At 38.6% G+C, this 19,997-nt stretch overlaps 2 protein-coding genes across 2 annotated transcripts; both read left to right on the top strand.

Moving 5' to 3' along the window:
- Positions 1 to 631: 631 nt before the first annotated feature.
- Positions 632 to 15,093, top strand: LOC116504101 (A.superbus venom factor 1-like). The gene is made up of 15 exons (XM_032210947.1): positions 632 to 732; positions 1,815 to 2,007; positions 2,371 to 2,533; positions 3,316 to 3,386; positions 4,017 to 4,096; positions 4,656 to 4,738; positions 5,460 to 5,550; positions 9,574 to 9,676; positions 11,348 to 11,468; positions 12,334 to 12,449; positions 12,840 to 12,986; positions 14,023 to 14,232; positions 14,356 to 14,550; positions 14,785 to 14,946; positions 15,040 to 15,093. The coding sequence occupies exons 1-14, from the start codon at positions 662 to 664 to the stop codon at positions 14,821 to 14,823; spliced, it is 1,683 nt and encodes a 560-aa protein (XP_032066838.1). The 5' UTR covers positions 632 to 661; the 3' UTR covers positions 14,824 to 14,946; positions 15,040 to 15,093.
- Positions 15,069 to 19,443, top strand: LOC116503863 (A.superbus venom factor 1-like; the record flags this gene model as incomplete). The annotated part of the gene is made up of 6 exons (XM_032210545.1): positions 15,069 to 15,168; positions 16,506 to 16,580; positions 17,845 to 17,956; positions 18,943 to 19,028; positions 19,141 to 19,280; positions 19,362 to 19,443. Coding segments are annotated over 6 exons (561 nt in total), but the record flags the coding sequence as incomplete, so codon positions are not given.
- Between the last annotated feature and the right edge of the window lie 554 nt (positions 19,444 to 19,997).

The following is a 19,997-nucleotide window of genomic DNA, read 5'->3' as shown; positions in this document are numbered from 1 at the left end:
TAGCAATAGCAATAGCAATAGCAATAGCAGTTAGACTTATATACCGCTTCATAGGGCTTTCAGCCCTAAGCAATTTACAGAGTCAGCATATTGCCCCCAACAACAATCCGGGTCCTCATTTTACCCACCTCGGAGGATGGAAGGCTGAGTCAACCCTGAGCCGGTGAGATTTGAACAGCCAAACTGCAGAACTGCAGTCAGCTGAAGTAGCCTGCAGTGCTGCATTTAACCACTGCGCCACCTCGTAGGCATACATATCAATTACTGTGATATGTTTAGGAACAGACTTTGGGGTAAGAAGTTGTACCCTCAAATTGGGCTACTTCAAAACCCCTTCCAAATATGTATGTGGGGGAGAGGGGCAAAGTACGTTTGTGAATCACAAAATAAAGGAATATTTGCAGATGTAATAGCAGAATATCAAAACCACATTGTATAAATACTGCTGTTTAGTCATTGCACTGAAATCCTGGTGAGACGACAAATAATCCAGTGTATGTTTTTGTTAATTTCCTCTGAAATGTCCTAGTTATTCAAGCTCCTCCCCACCCCATTTGTGTACTGATTAAACATTCAGCAACTGCAAAGGGCTTGGCTTCAAAGCAGGCTCTCTGGATAAATACTGGAGTTGTCAGCACTTCTCTGGTCCTTCTGGACTGCCATGGAGGGGATGACGTTCTATCTGGTGGCTGCTCTATTGATTGCTTTTCCAGCATCTTCCCAGGGGGGTCTGTAAGTATCATAGATATTTGAAGTTTGAAGTTTGAAGTTTCATTTTATTTATATGCCGCCCTATTCCCTGAAAGGGACTCAGGGCGGCGAACAACTCCAACGGGAAGGGGAACATGCAAATACAAAATGGACATTTGAAATGACCAACAACCACGCCTGTTGAGAGGGGAAGGGAGCTCATCAACCCCAGGCCTTCCGACACAGCCAGGTCTTAACCTACCTCTGCTTCAGACGGTTAATGGCAACCATTTCCGCAAACCTCAGCAAACAAGAGTTCCTGTAGCACAGTAGAACTTTAAATACTGACTTTGGAGCCACCTGGTGGCCCATAGTGAGTGTCTTGCAATGGCTGAAGAAGGCATTTTATGCCCATGATTTGCTGTTGTTGTTGGATTACTCAAGACTGTCTGCATCCATTTTGGAAGATGCTCTTTGATTCTGAAAGCCAAACACCTATCAGTTCCGCCAATGTAATTGTCTCCACAATTACGAACAAATTGGTAAACGCAATAAGTTTTGGCGCTGATAGGTTGTGCTTCCTTAATTAGGGGCAGCGGTAGCAGTGGTGGGATTCAAATAATTTAACAACCGGTTCTCTGCCCTAATGACCAGCCGGGTAGGCGTGGCTTTGTGATCCCGTGACTGTGTGGGCATGGCCAACTCAACATAGGGTTACTGGAGAATTGCATGCAGGCTGGGGACTGCCTGAACTTGGATGAAGAGACAATTCTATTTTTCAAATCTTAGATTCAAGCTCTGTTCCTTCATAGAAAAGATGGTCCTTTACTCTGCAAAGGGGCACTGCATTGTTCATTATAATGTATTGATTACATTACAATACCACGCAGGTTAGTCAGTCTCATTTTATAACTAAAAACCCCCAGCATCCCAAATATTCTTTAGGTGATATAAAGATACAATAGATTTATTCATTTTTCAACTTTATTTGAAAGCTTTCTGTGTCACATCTTTCACAATTTATTTCTTCACTTTTCTAAAAGAAAAGATCATGAAGAAACTTCACCAAATTGCACACTTTTCCTCAGCAGACTAAAAGGAGATTTTCTTTTCTTCTTCTGCAGCTACACCCTCATCACCCCTGGTGTTCTGCGAACAGATACAGACGAGCAAATTTTGGTGGAGGCACATGGAGACAATGCTCCGAAACAGCTTGACATCTTGGTTCAGGATTTTCCACGGATGCAGAAAACCTTGTTCCAAACCAGAGTAGAAATGAATCCAGCGGGAGGCATGCTTGTCACTCCAACTATAAAGGTGGGTGAATAGTAATGGTTGCAGTAGAGTCTATTGTATCCTATGCACCTTAGTCAAACATGACTAGATTGTCAAATATTGAGAGAAATTGAGCATAAAATTCTAAGGAGGAAGGCAAAATGGAATTTTGGGATACATATGTATTTATTTTACAGTTTTTACTGCCACAATTGCTGAAAGATTATCTGCAGCATTTCACAGCAAACAACCAAAATATTTAGATCACAATTTGTTTTTGACTCAGTCGTGAAAATTTCTGGACCGATGTTTTAGTGTTGTTGTCTAGGGCTACGGAATGAGGCCTCAGGCGGCCCTTAGTGATGATTATGTTTGAAGCCTTTGCTCTCCTCATCTTCTCATCAGATTCCTGCAAAGGAACTCAAGAAGGACTCGAAGCAAATTCAGTATGTGGTTGTGCAAGTAACTGGTCTTCCATCGAAATTGGAAAGGGTGGTTCTCCTTTCTTACCAGAGTGGCTTTGTGTTCATCCAGACAGATAAAGGCATCTATACACCAGGCTCTGCAGGTAAACTCTTTTTCCGCCTCTCTTTCTCCACTCCCCTGGGGTTATGTGATGAATAATGCTATAAACAAAACCATACCTGGGATTTGTCATTTATTTGCGATATTTCTAGAGAGTGGGGGAAAGGGAAGAATGTATTCCTTGTGAGTATTGGCATTGGTGATATTGAGAAATCAAGCTTAGAAAGTTAAGAAAAGATTTAAGAAACACATTGATAGATGGTCCAGTGGAATGTAATCCCAAATTAGTGCAGGGGTATCAAACTTGACTTCATTGTGGGCTGCATCAAGATTGTGTTTGACCTCAGGGTGCTGGGTGGGCCTGGCCAGGGTAGGTGTAGCCAGTTCAATGTCACTCGTGTTGGAGACACCTGTGGTGACCCGAGTACTCTGCCAGCGAAAACGGGCTCCCAAGCTCAGTTGTTGGCTGAGAGCCCATTAGCCAAACAAACTGAACTGAACTGAACCATACTGATTGGATAGAATAAAGGGGAACATTTAACTATGCTGTTTGCGCGCAAAATTGTTAATATTGGCTTTGCTACTTCTGTATCCATATTGGCTCAGTAAATTATACTCTTGGTAATAAAAATGTCCCGGGAGTCTTTATTTGCTGCATGAACCATGTGGGATGATTGACAGATACAAAACATCAGGCAATTTATGACAATACTTTTTTTTTAGGATACAAGCACATGAATCAATTAATTTTTTTATTATGGTCACAGACCAGCACATATCTTCTGAGTACTATCACAAATTACAGTTGATCTCTTTTTTCCTTAGTGCGCTATCGTGTCTTTTCTGTGGATCACAACATGCACAGGATGGACAAAACTGTGATTGTCGAGTTTAAGGTGAGAATGGTGTCTGCAATCCTGTGTGATTAGTATAGGCCCCCTGAACAAGAAGTGGTTGTTGTTGATTCTTCTTTCCCATGTAATCAGGGCAACACTTTATGAAGCTTTGGTTGGGCAACATTTTATATATGCATTTTTCCTAAATGGCTTAATTTTAAGCTCTGTGCTAAATATTAGGCTGTATCAATGATTCGAAAAGTTTCGATATGAAAGTGGAAAATAATGCCAAGGATGAATGTATGTATTTGTGTGTGTATATGGTGGGGATTGGATCTAGTTGTTTACTTCGTGTTTTGTTGCAGTTTTCATCTGCACAATTTATTTTATTTTATTTTTTGCTGAAAAGGGGCTTGGGGTGGCCAATGTTCTATTTTCAAAGCAAATGAGGCTGAATTATCTGTTCTGGCCTATCAGTTGATGTCATCTTGGTTAAAATTCAAATAATAGTCTTGCATCTTATAACCCAGTGTCCCATCTGCTGGGTTGCATTTGCTATCTGTATTGTGTTATCACATAAAAAAAAATCTAGTATTACAGCTGGAGTTGGATGTTATAGAATACATAGGAAATATTGTGCAACATTTTACATTTTTTCAACACATTCATACTTTATTTCCTTGTGCCCAGACTCCACAAGACATTGTCGTTAGTTCTAATCCAGTTGATCCAAAGTTCATCCGGCCTTACAATTTACCAGAGCTTGTCAGGTAATTTAACATTAATATTATCATAAGGCTACCTGTTTTGAAACCAAACTGAAACTGTGATACAGGAAAAAAAAAACATACAGCTATTAAAGACCAGTTAAAGAATAAGGCTGTATAGTATTTTCCCTTTTAGCCTACTTCCCTGATCTATTATTACTAAGGTAAGAAAAAAATCCAGGTTTGATCATTTTAATTTGTCCATTACATTTCTATTTCCTCTTGTTTTTTGAAGAGCCCAGATCAGCTGCAATGTTATTTTTATGGCAATTCTGTGAAATTGAGTGGACAAATAATAGAGACAATCTTATCACCACCACTTAAACTCAGGGAGCAAGTGGAAATTTGTTACAGATGTAAGATTCACATTTCAACTCCCACATATTTGAATCTGAAGATTTATGAAACAGTCATTTTCTTCGCCCTTTATAATTATTCATCATAGGACAAGTAAACCTATTAATATCAGTTAGAAGCCTTGTATCCCTTGTTCATAACATTATTGTCATAAATCAATTATAAAGTCAAAAGAATGAAAAATACTTTCATTTTCTTCCTATAGTTTGGGGACATGGAAGGTTGTGGCCAAATATGAGCATTCCCCAGAGGAGAGCTATACCGCATGTTTTGATGTCAGGGAATATGGTAAGAAGATTCATTTCTGTTCAACCAAGCCAATTCCTGATCCCGGGTTTCTGTCCCTTCCATGTTGTTTTTAAAAGGAATCTAGTTCTATCATTTGTAGAAGTTGGAAATTATGAGAACCAATTTGGTTTAGTGGTTAAGGTAGCAATTTAAAGAGCCGAGGTGGCGCAGTGGTTAGGGTGCAGTACTGCAGGCCACTTCAGCTGACTGTTATCTGCAGTTCAGCGGTTCTAATCTCACCAGCTCAAGGTTGACTCAGCCTTCCATCCTTCCGAGGTGGGTGAAATGAGGACCCAGACTGTGGGGGCGATATGCTGACTCTGTAAACCGCTTAGAGAGGTCTGAAAGCCCTATGAAGCGGTATATAAGTGCTATTGCTATTGCTAACCTAGAACTCTGGAAACTGTGAATACTAATCCCACCTTAGTCATGAAAGCCATCTTGACCAGTCATTCTTTCTCAGTCCAATCTACCTCACATGGTTGCTGTGGGGAAAATAGAATGAGAAAGGTGTGTTGGGTATGAGTTATCTGTACAAATAATAAAGGCAAGACACCAATAAATAAATAAAATAGGAGGAAGGAGTATTAGATAGGTTCACCACTTTGAGTTTCTTACAAAAATAAGAAAGGTGTGATATAAATAAATAATAAATAAAATATATTGAATAAAACCTGTCAGTGCTAGACTTCCAACTTTTCGTCTTTTTCTTTTTCTGTAGTGCTGCCAAGCTTTGACGTTCGTCTGCAGCCCTCAGAGAAGTTTCTTTACGTTGACGGCAATGCAGATTTCCGCCTGTCTATCACTGCAACGTATGCTTATTTACAACTATGAGTGGCTAAAGAAATTTATTTTGGCACTGGGTAACATCTGCATGAAAGTTCAGAAAAATAAGATTTGGAGGCTAGTTCTGATTTGAGCATATTTAATTGAAATTTGTTTAACAAATACGTTCTTTATAAAATTGGAAAATAGACTTTACTTATGGTAGCTTTATTAGCCTGACTCAGGGGTGGGTTCCTACCAGTTCGGCCAAACCAGTAGTGGTTTGATGACCTAGGTGGCTGGAACCGGCAGCGAACCAGGCCGGCTACGTCCCCGATCCGGTTCTCCCGGCAGCGCTGTAGGCCCCACCATCTTGGTTTTTTTGCTTCTGCGCATGCACAGAGCAATTTTTATTGTACTGGTTGGCCACACCCTATTATTACTTCATTTTATGCGTAATATTCTAAATTTAAGTAAATTTAAATTAGTTTTTATTATAGCATTACATCACTCTGTATCCTTCCAATAGTAGTGCAATCTTATATCTCTTGCCATTTGTAGTATATGTGTTCTAATTGCTTTCTTGGTAGATCTTATATGGACTTTTCTTGGCAACTTGTTTTTCACTGCATATCTTGTAAAGACTCAAAACCCTCCGTCTGTTCCTTCCATCAACTTCCCTTTGGTTATCACCGATGCTTCTGCCAAAATTTCCATCATTACTTCTGCCAAATTTTCTCCCTTTTCTCCTTCTATATTCTGGAATCTGAGGTAAAATTCTAATCTGTCGATTTCTCATTTCAATATTCCACTCTTGTCTTTTCCAACCACACTCAATCGGCTGTCAATATCACCAATTTTCTTATCTCTTTGTTCATCTTTTTTTTCAATTTTTTTAACTTTGTCTTCGTATTTCATCATCATTTGGTAAATATTCTCAATGTTTCCATCTATTTTTTCTGTTCTTTGTTCAATATTTTCCAATCTCGTTTCAATGCTCTCTGTTCTTGTATTTTTTTAATTTCTTACATAATCATTTGCAATGTCACTTCCTTTTCTTTTTCATGTTGTGCCGTTCCTCCAGTTAGTAAACACTGCCACTATAGAATCCAAAGCTTTTTTATTAAATTCCAAACAAATTCACTGCAATCTTCTCTCTTTCAAGGCTTTCTTTTCATTCCAATCCAGCTACTGATAGTACCCCAGAGGAGCACCTGTATAAACAATTGGTGCTCTTCCCACTATCATTTTCAATAAACAAACTCATAAACCTTGAAATGTAGATCAAATGTTCAAAGAAAAAAAGAAAAACAATGTTTCCAAGCCTCCAAGCCTCTAAGTGGCAGTGTTACTTCTTTTCCTCTACTTTTACTCCCCTCTTAATATTCCAAACTTAAGGAGAAAAAGAGAAGTTCTTAGGAAAAAATGCAATAGAGTGTTGAAAAAAGAAAAAGAGTCTTAATCAATAAGTATTAAAAAAAGAAAAATAGAAGAAGAAAAAAATGGTCCAGTTTAAAAAGTAAGAAGCATTTGTAAAAATTCCATGAATAAAAAAATTAAAGAAAAATAACACACTAAGTTTGACTCAGGCTTAATCTCGCCGCTTAACCTCTTCTGTCTTCAATTTTAACTTTACTTTTAATCTTTGTTCTCTAATAATAAATTTTACCTCACCAATTCGACACACTTTCTCTCCCGCTTTCCTTCCGTTCTGGAGCTGTCCCAACTTTCAGCAGCTTTAATGGCTGCTTCTCTGTGGCCGGAAAAAAGGGCTTCTCCTGGATCTACCAGGGAGTTTGTGATGTCCCTGGGATCAGCAGGATGTGCCTTTCTCTATCACTGTCTCTACGGGATGGTTTAGGTCCAGTGGCAGAGATATTGACAGCGATTTTGGAGCTTCAAGATCGCACATCGTACCGTCTCAACGTCATCCCCGCCTCTCCTCCTCTTTTTCTATCCTTACCTTCCAGCTTTCCCCACCCAAGTCTCCCCTTCCTCTTCTTTCCCTTTCTCCCCCTCCCGATTTGCAATTGGGTTGGCATGCTTTCATATGGTATGGGGAAAATAAGATCCATGGTTACTTTCAAAGACATTATATAAGAAATGCTTTATTATTAGTATGGGAGAAAATTAGAGAACAACATTATCTGAAGATACCAGTTTGCCTTTTGATGATGGAAGCACTTATACATCCAAATATCATTAATATGAGAAATATTGTTAGATACGAAGATATTTCGTCTGAGAAGGGGGAGCTCAAAACTAAACAAGAATTGAAAAACCAAGGGATTGATATGGTTTGGTATACACAACTGCAAATACAATCTAAATATGAAAAAGATGCTAAACTATATGGCTTTTATAAGGAACTGACAGAACTGGATAAGATACTAACAGGAACAGAAGAGAGAGTGATAAAAAAAACCTGTATAGCTACCTATTGTATATTAAATTAGAAGAAGAACAAGTAAAAGAAACAATGATAGGATGGGCAAAAACTTTGGTTATATGATAGAGTTAGACAAATGGCAGAAACTATGGGACAGAAATTATAAATTAACAATGTCAACTGCATTCAAGGAGAATTTGTATAAGATGCTTGATAGATGGCACTTTCGACTGGAAAGATTAGCAAAGATGGTTAAAGATAAATCAGCCAAATGTTGGAAATGTCATCAGATACCAGGATCATACTATCATATGTGGTAGACATATGTAGAAGGCAGGGGTGGGTTTCTCGCCCCGTTCCAACCGGTTCGGTTGGAATGGGGCCGGCGGCATCCTCATGCATGCGCGCGGTGCACGCATGTGTACTAGCGTCTGCGCAACGCTCCAGCTGCTCCTGGACGATCGCTCAGGCACTGTATGAGTCCTGCACATGCGTGGAAGCACAGAACTCGTCAAAACTGGCTAAGGATTGCGGGCGGGCGGGCGCGCCCTTCACCGTTCCCAGAAGTTACTTACTTCCGGGTTCGGCGACCAACCGGTTCGTAGGGACCACCGCGAACCGGTTGAAACCCACCCCTGGTAGAAGGTAAAAAATATGGGACAAAATCTGTATGTGGTTGGAAAAGATGATACAACAATATATTGATTTTAAACAGAATTATTCTTGTTTGGGATTTTACTAGAAACGTATAGTAAAGAAAATGTATATTTATTCATGTAATAACTGCAGCTAGAATTGTATTTGCACAAAATTGGAAAAAGTGAAGAGATCCCTACTGATGAGAACGTAATTACAAAAATATTGGAATGTGCAGAAATGAATAGATTAACACTTGTAATTAAAGAAAAGGAAGAATTTGACTATTATAGTATATAGGAGTTATTCTATCAACGGTTAGAAAATAAATATGAAAATTAGAAATGAAAGCAGAGGAGTGAAATAGGGAAACTGTATTAATAAAGTTAAACAAGTAAAGAAGGGGATTATTATAATAGTATGTTATGTGTTAGTATCAATTTAAGAATAGATAAGATATTGAACATGGCTGTAACTTTAATTGTTAATGCACAAAATGTTTGTACCCAGATGATAGAGTTTAATGAAAGATGGAATGTTTGTATTAAAATAAAATAAAGAACTTATTAAAAAAAGAAATAGGTCAGCAACCTCACTAATGTCTGTGGAGATTCTCAATCATCCAGGTCATAGTTGTCTCAAAGGAGTTTTTTTTCTTCAAAAGGCAACTGTTTTTTTTCCTTGAGGAAGAAGAAGTAAACATTTCACTTCTCATCCAAGAAGCTTCCTCAGTTCTGAGGTGTTCAGGACAGATAAGTACTGGATGGTGGGGGGAGGGGAGGATAGGTTCTGATAGGTTGGTGGTGAGGGGGGAAATGGAAGGATTGCAATTTTTGTTTTGCAATTGTATTGTATTGTAAGCTTCATGGATGACAAGTGAAATGTTTTCTTCTTCTTCTTCAAGGAAAAAACAGTCCACTTGCCTTTTGAAGAAAAGAGCATCTTTGAGACACCATCACTGATGCGCCCCTCTTGTGTTCAGAGAAGATCTGTGGGGAAAGCAAAGATGTATAATTGGGCCTTTACTTTCATCGTGTCATTACAGGTACTTGTATGGAAAGAAAGTCGAAGGTGTTGCCTTTGTCCTCTTTGGAGTGAAAATAGATGGTCACAAAAAGAACATTCCAGACTCACTCACAAGAATTGAGGTAAAATGTAACAGAGGTGTTTGCATATGTAGAAGTTTGCTTGTGGGTTTGTGTGTCAGATCTACTAGAACATTTTCACTAGAAGGCTAAGCTACCATTATTGAGGTTGGCTATAATAACAGAATTTGCAAGCCTGGTTGTGCTATAATTCCCTCTCCTTCAAATAATTCAGTGAATGAGGGAGTGTCTGCTTCAGTCTCTTCTGAGAAATCAGCTCTCCACAAATGAACTGGCGAATGTGTGGAAAAGCCTGAAAATATCACTGGTTTCGAGTCTTTACATGATATGCAATGAAAAACAAGTTGCCAAGATAAGTCCATATAAGATCTACCAAGAAATTAGGTTTAAAGTCTACATGTTTCCCTATTATGTATTTTTGCCTAATTTCTTTTGTGTTAGCACAAAGCCACCACATATGATAAAACATGGCCATCTTTTGACTACATTTCCAACATTTGTTAGACATATTTTTAAACATTTTAGCTAACCTTGCAGGTGCTAAATGCCATCTATAAAACATTTTATATACATTTTCTTTATAAGAAGTTCCCATTGTTAAACTATAGTTCCATTCCCATAATGTTTGCCATTTCTCTAATTCTATGTTATAGCCAACATTTTCCCCCATTGTACCATTGTGTCTTTTATTTGTTCATCCTCCATTTTTAAATTTAGCAAAAAGTTATATACCTTAATTAATTTTTCCTCAGTGTTCAATAGTGTCTTATCAAATGGTATTTGTCCTTTATAAAAGCCATACTTTTTCATATCTATGTCATATCTAGATTATATTTGCAATTGAGGCCACCATGATAATGTAATGACCTGTTCTTCAAGCTCTTGCTTCGATTTTAATTTCCCTTCAGTGTCTAAAATGTCTTTATAACTCACGATTTTTTAAACATCGCCACATTTGGATACATAAAGGCTTCTATCATAGAGAGCCATTCTGGAATTTTAGGCTTTATATTTTCCCATATCAATATTAGTGAATTTCGTATATAGTGATTTTGAAAATATCTATGAATTTTATTTTTCTCATACCATAGGAAGGCATGCCATCCTAATTGTAAATCATGTTCTTCTAAATATAAGAGTCTCTTGTGTCTGAGATTTATCCATTTTTTAAATCACGTTATCACACATGCTTGGTAATGCAAAAAACAATCTGGAAGTCGAAACCCTCCCTTTTCTTTAGATTCTTGTAGCATTTCAATTTTAGATTCTTGTAGCATTTTCCATTTTCAACTTTTTTTCCTTGACAAATAAATGTCAACATCAATCTGTTCAAATCATCAAATAATTTCTTTACAATTTTTATAGGTACTGTTTGAAACAGGCAAAGCAGTTTTGGTAGGATATTCATTTTTATCGTGACAATCCTTCCTAACATTGGCAAATGTAAATGTTTCCATTTTTCCAAAGTTAATTTTATTTGCTTAAAGTAAGTTTTATATAATTGTCTTCTATTGTTGCACATCTTGCTAAGTATATTCCCAAATATTTAACTTTCTTAACTATTTGAAAGTCCACTTTTTCTGCTAGATTTTGTTTTTGTGTAAGGTTTTTAATTAGAGCTTTAGTTTTTTCTCTGTTTATTTTCAGTTCTGCTACCTCTCCAAATAAAGAATTCTATTCTATTATTTTTCCTTATTTTTCATTTATTTTCAGATTATTGATGGAGATGGGGAAGCAACACTAGAAAGGCGCATACTACGTTCTCGATTTCAAGATCTCAATCAGCTTGTTGGGCATACTCTGTATGCATCTGTAACAGTGATAACAGACTCAGGTGAGCAGTGATGGGAGAAGGGTATGTTGTTTCTTTGAATACAAACATATTACACTTTAAAAAAGTAACAGACTACAATTTTAAATACCAGGGATTGAAAACAACTAAATAAAAGAAAACAAACCATCACCAGAATACATGTGACTTGGCTTTTAAATCCTCCCCTTTCACAATGATTATTCACCTTTATCCCACAAAAATCCACAATATTATTGTGGATAAATGTCTCTTAATTGACTCTAATTGTTTAGTAATCAAAACTTTCCAAATTAGATTAAAAGGGATGTTCTATCTAAAATGTTGCCCTGTATGAACTGTATCTATTAGTTTTTTCAATTAAAATTGTTTCTAATTATTTGAAGTGTTAGGCCTAAATTTGGAATATTAATGTCCTTCTCTTCCTGGGCTATACATGTGCTTCCTGAAACCAGAATCAATCCGATATTTTCTTTGTTTCTAATACTTTCATTGTCTTCTTGAAACACCAATAAAACACTTGTGAAATTGGCATAACAGATCTTATTCATTTCTATCCCAATCCACATCTTCTGAAGTTTTAATATGCCAATTTTCTATTTATAAGTGATTATTTGCCACATTATTTCCCCTAATTTCTTAAGACCATTTTCATGACAGGATAATAAAACTTACAACCAGCACATAATATGATGCAACATTGTTTTCTAGGAAAAAAAGGGGGGAGTACGGAGAGAGAAAACATTGAGAGAGAACTTGCAAACCGTGAAAGTACTGGGTTTATTAGGTCTGAAACTAATAGTGCTTCAAAATCTTTGCATGATTTTTGTCTTGAATTTCTCAGTTTTATTTTCCATTTTAAGTTGCATTCCTTCTTTTTGTTTTGCAGGCAGTGATATGGTAGTGACTGAGCAAAGCGGCATTCACATCGTGACATCTCCCTATCAGATCTCCTTCAGAAAAACCCCCAAATATTTCAAGCCAGGAATGCCGTATGAACTGACGGTAATAGAAATCGAAGTCTCCTGTTTTGTCAGAGAACCACCTTAGCAATATCTTCCTCCACTTTATTGGGCTTCTGAAGATCTGTCTAGACTTAGTTGTTCGAGATGCATGTGAAGGCTTCAGCTTTCCTCGGGGTTGACTCTGCCTCTGTAAATTGATTGATTGATTGGTATTTGCACATTGGATGTTTTGCTGTAATGTGTCCGCATAGAACCTACAGTATAAATTATAAAAAAGCTTTAGTAAATCAATTTCTAAGTGGCCTGGAGTCACTGAGTCACCTGGGCAGCCATATAAATCTTTTAAATAAATAATAGCTGAATAAGCTGATTTAGATTCAGAGGAAGCTGCCATGTTCCATGCTGAATCACCTCTTCTGGATTGTTTTAGGTGCTTGTTACCAACCCCGATGGCTCACCAGCTGCTAATGTACCAGTGATATCAGAGGAAATTCGTTCTGAGGGAACCACTTTGAGCGATGGGACTGCTAAATTCATCCTGAACACACAAGGGAACATTCAAAGCCTACCGATCACTGTAAGTCACTCTGACATTCTGTTCAATCCCACTCAGTGTGCTGATGAGAGAGGGAATGTCGCAAGGAGGGAGATTCCCAGGAGGGAGGGGGGCATTGCAGAGGAGTAAGTGGCAACTCAGTCCGGATGCTTTGTGTGAGAGAAATAGGGTGAAGACAGCCCCTCCCTAATAGTTCTCAGAGTATATTGTAGATACAGATAGAAGACTCCTCGGTCTGACAAGATTTTGTCTATAGGTTGGAAAGCAATAGAGAACTCAACTTAGGAAAAGTGTTCTTCTTGGTTTTGGGCCTGACATCTATGTTGGTACATGGGCCCATCACAGTCTGGTGTGCAAATTGTGCACCACCCGATGGAATGACCCGAAGAGAAGATTGTCAGTGACATAAACTCACCCGCTTTGCCCCTACACAGTCAGACTCTGAGAGCAGAGACAGTCCTAGCATTGTGGAATTCTGCCCAATGGCACCTTGGATGCCAGCAGCAGCTCTGCTGTGGCTCAAGAGGGAACAAGAGGTGAAATATGTTGGCTGTGCTGCAAACTCTGTTTTTATGCACTTTTGCAGGACAATCCACACAACTATGACAAGCAAAGAAAGAAATATATTCTGTGAAGCCCCTATGCACATTGTGTCACCGGAGAGTCATCTTAGCTAGGAATGGAGACATTTTGTATCTCTGTTAGAGCAAGGGAGATCTTGTTCTTTGTAGCCAGTTCATCAGCCTATCTGATCCTCAGGCTGCAACTCACTTTGCAATTGTTTTATTCAATAGCTATGCCCACTCCCCAAATCCCAATTACAATATAGAATTTGCTACACTCATAGTAACACAGAGCTCTTTTTTATCCTAATGATGCAGATCAAATAACAGGATCTCAGATATTTTTTTAATGAAAACAGGATGCTAGCCAGGTCCATTCTAGCCATTACTGTATTCTTTCAGCACTCTGCATGTGGACATCACTCAATGCCAGCCTTAAAAGGAATCACAGTTGCTTCCTAATTAGGTTACTGCTTCATATTTACCCTGTCTAGGTTAGAACCAACCATGGAGACCTCCCAAGAGAACGCCAGGCAACCAGGTCCATGACAGCCACAGCCTACCAAACGCAGGGAGGATCTGGAAACTACCTTCATGTAGCCATTCCATGTACAGAGATTAAGCCCGGAGATAACTTACATGTCAATTTCAATGTGAGGGGCAATGCAAATTCATTGAACCAGATCAAGTATTTCACATACCTTGTAAGTATTATAGACCTGGAGGAAATCCAAGGGCTGTATTTCAATTCATATTGCAGTCTTGAAGCCACTGGCTTCATCTACCATTTCTAACCATTCCATTAACCAGTATTTCTTCACCCTCAGATATTGACCAAAGGGAAGATTTTCAAGGTTGGCAGGCAACCCAAGGGAGATGGGCAGAATCTGGTAACCATGACTCTGCGTATCACGCCAGATCTCATCCCTTCCTTCCGGTTTGTGGCTTATTACCTCGTGGGAAACAGTGAAATTGTGGCTGACTCTGTCTGGGTGGACGTGAAGGATACCTGCATGGGAACGGTAAGTCGGCCTTCCCAGTAGCTTTCTTAGCAGTCATGGGAAACACCTTATTATAGCTGCATCAGAACTGCACCAGAATTGGAGCATAATCAGATGTGCTTATTTTAAAGCATTTAAATTGTATTTTCCCAAAACATTTATTCAATTCAGACAGAGAAAGTCAACTATTTTCCCTTGAATTGGCATTTTCCTGTCTGTTAGATATTTGAGCTGTTCTTTGCTTTGTGTAAACAGTTGGTTGTGAAAGGAGCATCTTCCAGAGACAATCAATAAAAAAGCCAGGAGAAGCAGTGAATATCAAATTGGAAGGGGATCCAGGTGCTCGTGTCGGTCTTGTGGCTGTGGACCAAAGCAGTATATGTTCTCAATGATAAATATAAGATTAGCCAAACTAAGGTAAGGCCAGAAACTTCTTAAGCTACAAACAGCTTTCAAAGGTTTTCCGACTTATAGTACAGAAGAGGAACATTTTTTCTTGATGTGCACTAGATATGGGACACAATAGAAAAGAGTGACTTTGGCTGTACAGCTGGCAGCGGCCAGAACAATCTGGTGTCTTTGAAGATGCTGGACTGACTCTGACAACTAGCAGTAATCTCAACACCAAACAAAGATCAGGTATTTTGGGGGTGGGTGTTAAAGTCTGGAGATGACAGAGGTTCTCCAATCCATCTAGAAGCCAAGAGAAGAGCATTTGCTCCATCAAATACTACTAGCATCATATGGGAATCAATTCACAAATCCTTAAGCAAATAGTTAAGGCTCACTGCAGAGTCACTTGGTTGAGATGGGCAGTTTAGAAAAAAAAAGAAAGAAGGAAGGAAGGAAAGAAAGGAAAGAAAGGAAAGAAAGAAAGGAAAGGAAAGAAAGGAAAGAAAGGAAAGAAAGAAAGGAAAGGAAGGAAAGGAAAGGAAAGGAAAGAAAGAAAAGAAAGGATAGGAAAGAAAGGAAAGAAAGGAAAGAAAGAAAAGAAAGAAAGGAAAGAAAAGAAAGAAAACATGTAGTAGAAGAAACTCCAGTAGAAAAAAATATTCACTCATATCTATGCATTTCAGAAAGGAGGAAAAATGATGAGTCATACATAACCTTATTATATATATGATATAACCATAATCATTCATAATTAATAACTCTCATGTTACTTCTCCACTTACTATGTTCAAGAAGGAATTATTGTATTATGGTAATAAAAGAAAAATATCAGTTCGGTTGCCGTAGAAATCTTGGCCAGGCTTACTGTGAACTTCAAGGTTGCCTTTTTCATCTGCCAATTAGCACACATTCCTTTAATGTTTCTCTTTTGCTAAAATGTCCCATTCCGCTAAGGATTTGTTTTCCTGGCACCTGAAAAGTATGTTTCAGCATCTCAAGCACAGAATATTGGCCATTGGGGTCTTGAACTGCATGCAATGGTTCCAACATCTTCTATCAAATGATTACTCAAATTCCAGATCACTGTTTCTAAGGGTGGCTCTAGAGGAGAGAGTTATAGTGCAGGCATCCTACTTTATTCTTATGGTTTTAGGAGGGTCCACTCTAATCCTGCACTGGTATTTTCCTGCTTTTTCCTATCATTTTATTTCAAGGGTGGGGGGAGACTTCAGCCAAACATGAAAAAGCTGGAGATGCTCTTTGGCCTCCAACTGTGAGCCCTTCAACTCAGACCCAATGAAGAGTTGAGCTATGCTTTCTTCCTCACTGCAGCTTCCCGGCACTAAAGTGAACTTTCTATGAGCTGCTTTGGGTCTATTAGATATAGATCTAATTAACACACGACTAAGGCTTCAGACTGCATTCCCAATCTATTTCAAATGGGAGAAAGTCCATAGAAGGCATACCCTACTTCCTCACTGTAATCCAATTGTAAAATCAATCTTCACAGGGATTAGCGCTGAAAGTTATCTTCTTACTTTAAAGAATAATTGTTTCTGCCTCTTCTCCCCTGCCTCGTTCAGATGCAAAGTGTCCTCAGCCTGCCAATCGGAGGTGTCGCAGCTCTGTTTCCCTGCTTGACAGCAAGGCAAGCAAAGGTATGTGACAAATAATGAAGTTTCTGTTTACTCTGAGGTAAAAGAATAAAACTGCAGTCCATTTGCATTTATTGACTCAATCAAAACTCAGTGCCTCTGTGAAAGGTAAGGATGACTACTGCGTTTGTGGTGCAATCAGAACATTGCGTGTGTTGAAGTTGTTTTAACACGAACCAAAGATGCCTTTTAAAAAACAAGTTTACATCCTATTCTTATGCGTGCCAGTGCTGCGTGTGGGGTAATTTAAGGTGGTTCTGACAAGTGTCGTCGGCATCTTCATATCCGGTCACATGGGCGGCAAGCCACTCCCATCCGGTCACATGGGTGGCAAGCCACTCCCACAAAGGAGGCCACACCCACAGAGTAGGTTCCAACAATTTTTGAAACCCACCACTGAGCTAAAGCAACTTTTGGTAAGGTCTCAGCGTTTGAAGAAAGCTTTTGGTGAGAAATGATTTTGAGGGCTTGTTGAGTGAAAGTGGTGGCAATATAGATCTATCTTGGTGGTAGTTAATGGTAGACTGCTTCAATTTTATTCTAGTTGGAACAACGAACTATAAATTAAAACCTTGATTTAAAAAAAAAGGTTTGAAAATGATTATTTTTAAAAGCTGAGGTAAAAAAAGGAGAAGATGGCAACCATAGTAGGGTGGTTGAAACTTTGCCTTTTTTCTATGTGGAAATGTGCGTGAACACTCCTGAAGAAAAGGGGAGAAATAAGCATGTGTCAATATTGTTATAGACTTACACTTTGAGGTAGCTACAAGATTGGGTGAGGATTAGAAACACATATGACCTTGATCTTCCTTTCCTTGATAGATAATTGTTTTTCTAGTGTTGGTTTTCTCTGTCTGACTGAAAATGAAATATTTCTTAATTTCATTAATGTGTACGTGTCTCTAATAGAGAATGTAAAATAAGGATGGAAGAAATAGGTGGCTACAGAAACAACGATTAATTCTCATCATGTCCTTGCTACTACACTAATACTGCATGTGATGGAAGCATCCCTGTTGCCCTGCAGAGAGCCTCATTCTGAATAGCTTGAGTTTTGAAGAAGGAAACGTTGCACCATTGGGCCAGTTTGCATATCCAGAACTTTCTGGTAGAATAGCAAGCAAGGGAAAGTATACTTTGATTGACCAAAATACAGAAATACCTACTATTTTGCTATTTTGAAAATAACAATCTAGTTAACTGTGGCTTATTTAATAAAATATTGTTAAAAACAGTATCTTATACCAACTTGCTTTCTGTTTTCCAGGTGATTTTGAAGATGAATTCTTTGGCGATGACAACATCATCTCAAGGTCTGATTTTCCCGAGAGTTGGTTGTGGCTAACGGAGAACCTGAATGCACCACCTAACAGTCAAGGGTATTGGAGTTCTTCTGTTTCTATTAGCCCATTTTCCAGTTGAAAGGAAAATCTAATGATTTCAAAATTTATACAGGGATGGGGAAGATGGTGTCTCTTCCAAGAGGAAAGGATCAGAAAAGGTTTGCATGAAACCTGGGGTTTATTTTTCACCTCCTTTAGAAGAGAAAAGCTACTTGTTAATCAATGTTTATTATGGACAATGAGCAGAATTCCATTTTGAAAAGGTAGAAATGATGATTAATTACAATTAATAACAGAATAACAGAGTTGCTTGATACACCCCCTTAAACTAGCATCATCCTGTGAAAAGCCATCAATTTTGATAAATTAATCTTAGCCAAGTTGATCCAGAGTTATCAACCAAGATCAGAGGATCTAGGTCCATTGGGGGGGGGGATAGTTTCAGCCAAGTAGAGATGTACGTTGGCATATGCTGTTTTCTGCTTCTCACACCATTAGCAGCAATAATGCATCTTTCCTCTTGGGTTCTGCTATATGGAGCACAGTTGAAGGACCAGGAAATGATAGTTGTGGAGAAAGCTGCTTTCCAGCTCTTGCCGCTTGGACTCCCATCACAGGGCAACTTTGGAAGCTATCAGTAGACTCTTGAAGGGAATGCAGATAAATGTGACAGTGAGTCACCTTGAAGTTGATTTCAAAGTTAGGAATAAGTACCGGTAGTTGGGAATTATTTATCCAGCAGCAATCAAATTGCATTATTATATCTATTTCCCCCTGCAAAATAAATGAGTATTTTATTATGAAATCCTACTGTCGCAAACGTAGAATTTAATGAGGGAAGTAACTGATGACAACTTCAATTTGGAACTCATTTGCGTTTCCCACTCATTCTTAGATCTTTTTGGAAGGAAGGGCCTGTATGATTGGTAGCTCTAGAAATTGTCTACCCGGTATTAGCGTCCAAGTGCTCACTGTAATAGCTCTGCACAGGAATGATGTAACACCCTTAATTTTGTCCCTAGGATTTCAAGCAAAACACTGTCTTTTAATGTGAAGGCGTCCATCACAACCTGGAAGGTGCTGGCTGTGAGCATTTCACCCACCAAAGGTAAAGAATTATGAACGATGGAGCTAAAGTTGGCAGGTGTGAAAAGCGCCTAAGAATTAAAGTAGAATTAATGGGGGTTTTGGGGGGGCTTTGCCATTGGCTTTCCTTGCAGGGATCTGCGTGGCTGAACCTTATGAAATAACAGTCATGAAAGACTTCTTCATTGATCTTCGACTGCCGTATTCAGTAGTGAAGAATGAGCAGGTGGAGATTCGAGCTGTTCTGTACAACTACGCTAATAATGATATTTATGTAAGTTTTGGCACTGACAAGATTGTGGGTTTAGCAATTAGGAAATGTGCATGACTTGGGTTACTATTATTTCTTTGACAGGCAAACTTTGTGTATTTCCAACGCCAAGCCACAGCATTTTCTAACTAATAATAAAGTGCCAATGATGGAGGTAAGATGGCAGGCTGAACCAAAGTAGGCCTCAAGCCTGAACCAAACTAGGTTTTCATTATATTAAGCTTTAACTGTTCATATAGAAATTGCAAGGTTTGCTTTTAGGACATAGTGCGGTAAGACACGGGTTAGAAGGAAGTCTGCACATGAAATATGCTGAAGCGAAGCATCTATTTTAGCCTATTTGCTGGCTTGGCTGTTAATCTGTTTGGTAGACACATATTGTTAGCTCCTCACAATACATGCTATGTATATCCGTTGGCTGACCTATGTATTATGACATCCTGTAAACATACTTTCTGTAACTCAAGGGCAAAATCTTGAGGGGTGTTTCCAAAACTAAGGGCTTTAGCTGAAAGCGATAAACTATATAAGGAATTTCCTTTCACTCATTGTTCAGGGCATTCATTCTGAACCTGCACAATAAACATTTCCTTCCCTGAAGAGCTGGCTTGCGTGACAATGGTGGGCAACTTGGGGTAAAGCTCTTTGGATCAGAGTTGGTTAAAGTTTTTGTTATCAGGACCCCTTCCCACTTTTGAACACTATGGAGGGCCCTCAAAG

This window comes from Thamnophis elegans, chromosome 2 (assembly GCF_009769535.1).
Source record: "Thamnophis elegans isolate rThaEle1 chromosome 2, rThaEle1.pri, whole genome shotgun sequence".
NCBI lineage: Eukaryota > Metazoa > Chordata > Lepidosauria > Squamata > Colubridae > Thamnophis > Thamnophis elegans.
Note: the sequence above shows the minus strand (reverse complement) of the source record. Positions and strands in the feature narration are given on the sequence as shown.

Excerpts from the sequence above, each read along its gene's own strand:
- LOC116504101 (XM_032210947.1), top strand. The coding sequence starts at position 662 with ATGGAGGGGATGACGTTCTATCTGGTGGCTGCTCTATTGATTGCTTTT. Across the intron at positions 5,551-9,573 it reads CGCCTGTCTATCACTGCAAC|GTACTTGTATGGAAAGAAAG; the intron begins GTATGCTTATTT and ends GTGTCATTACAG. Across the intron at positions 12,987-14,022 it reads TTCAAAGCCTACCGATCACT|GTTAGAACCAACCATGGAGA; the intron begins GTAAGTCACTCT and ends TACCCTGTCTAG.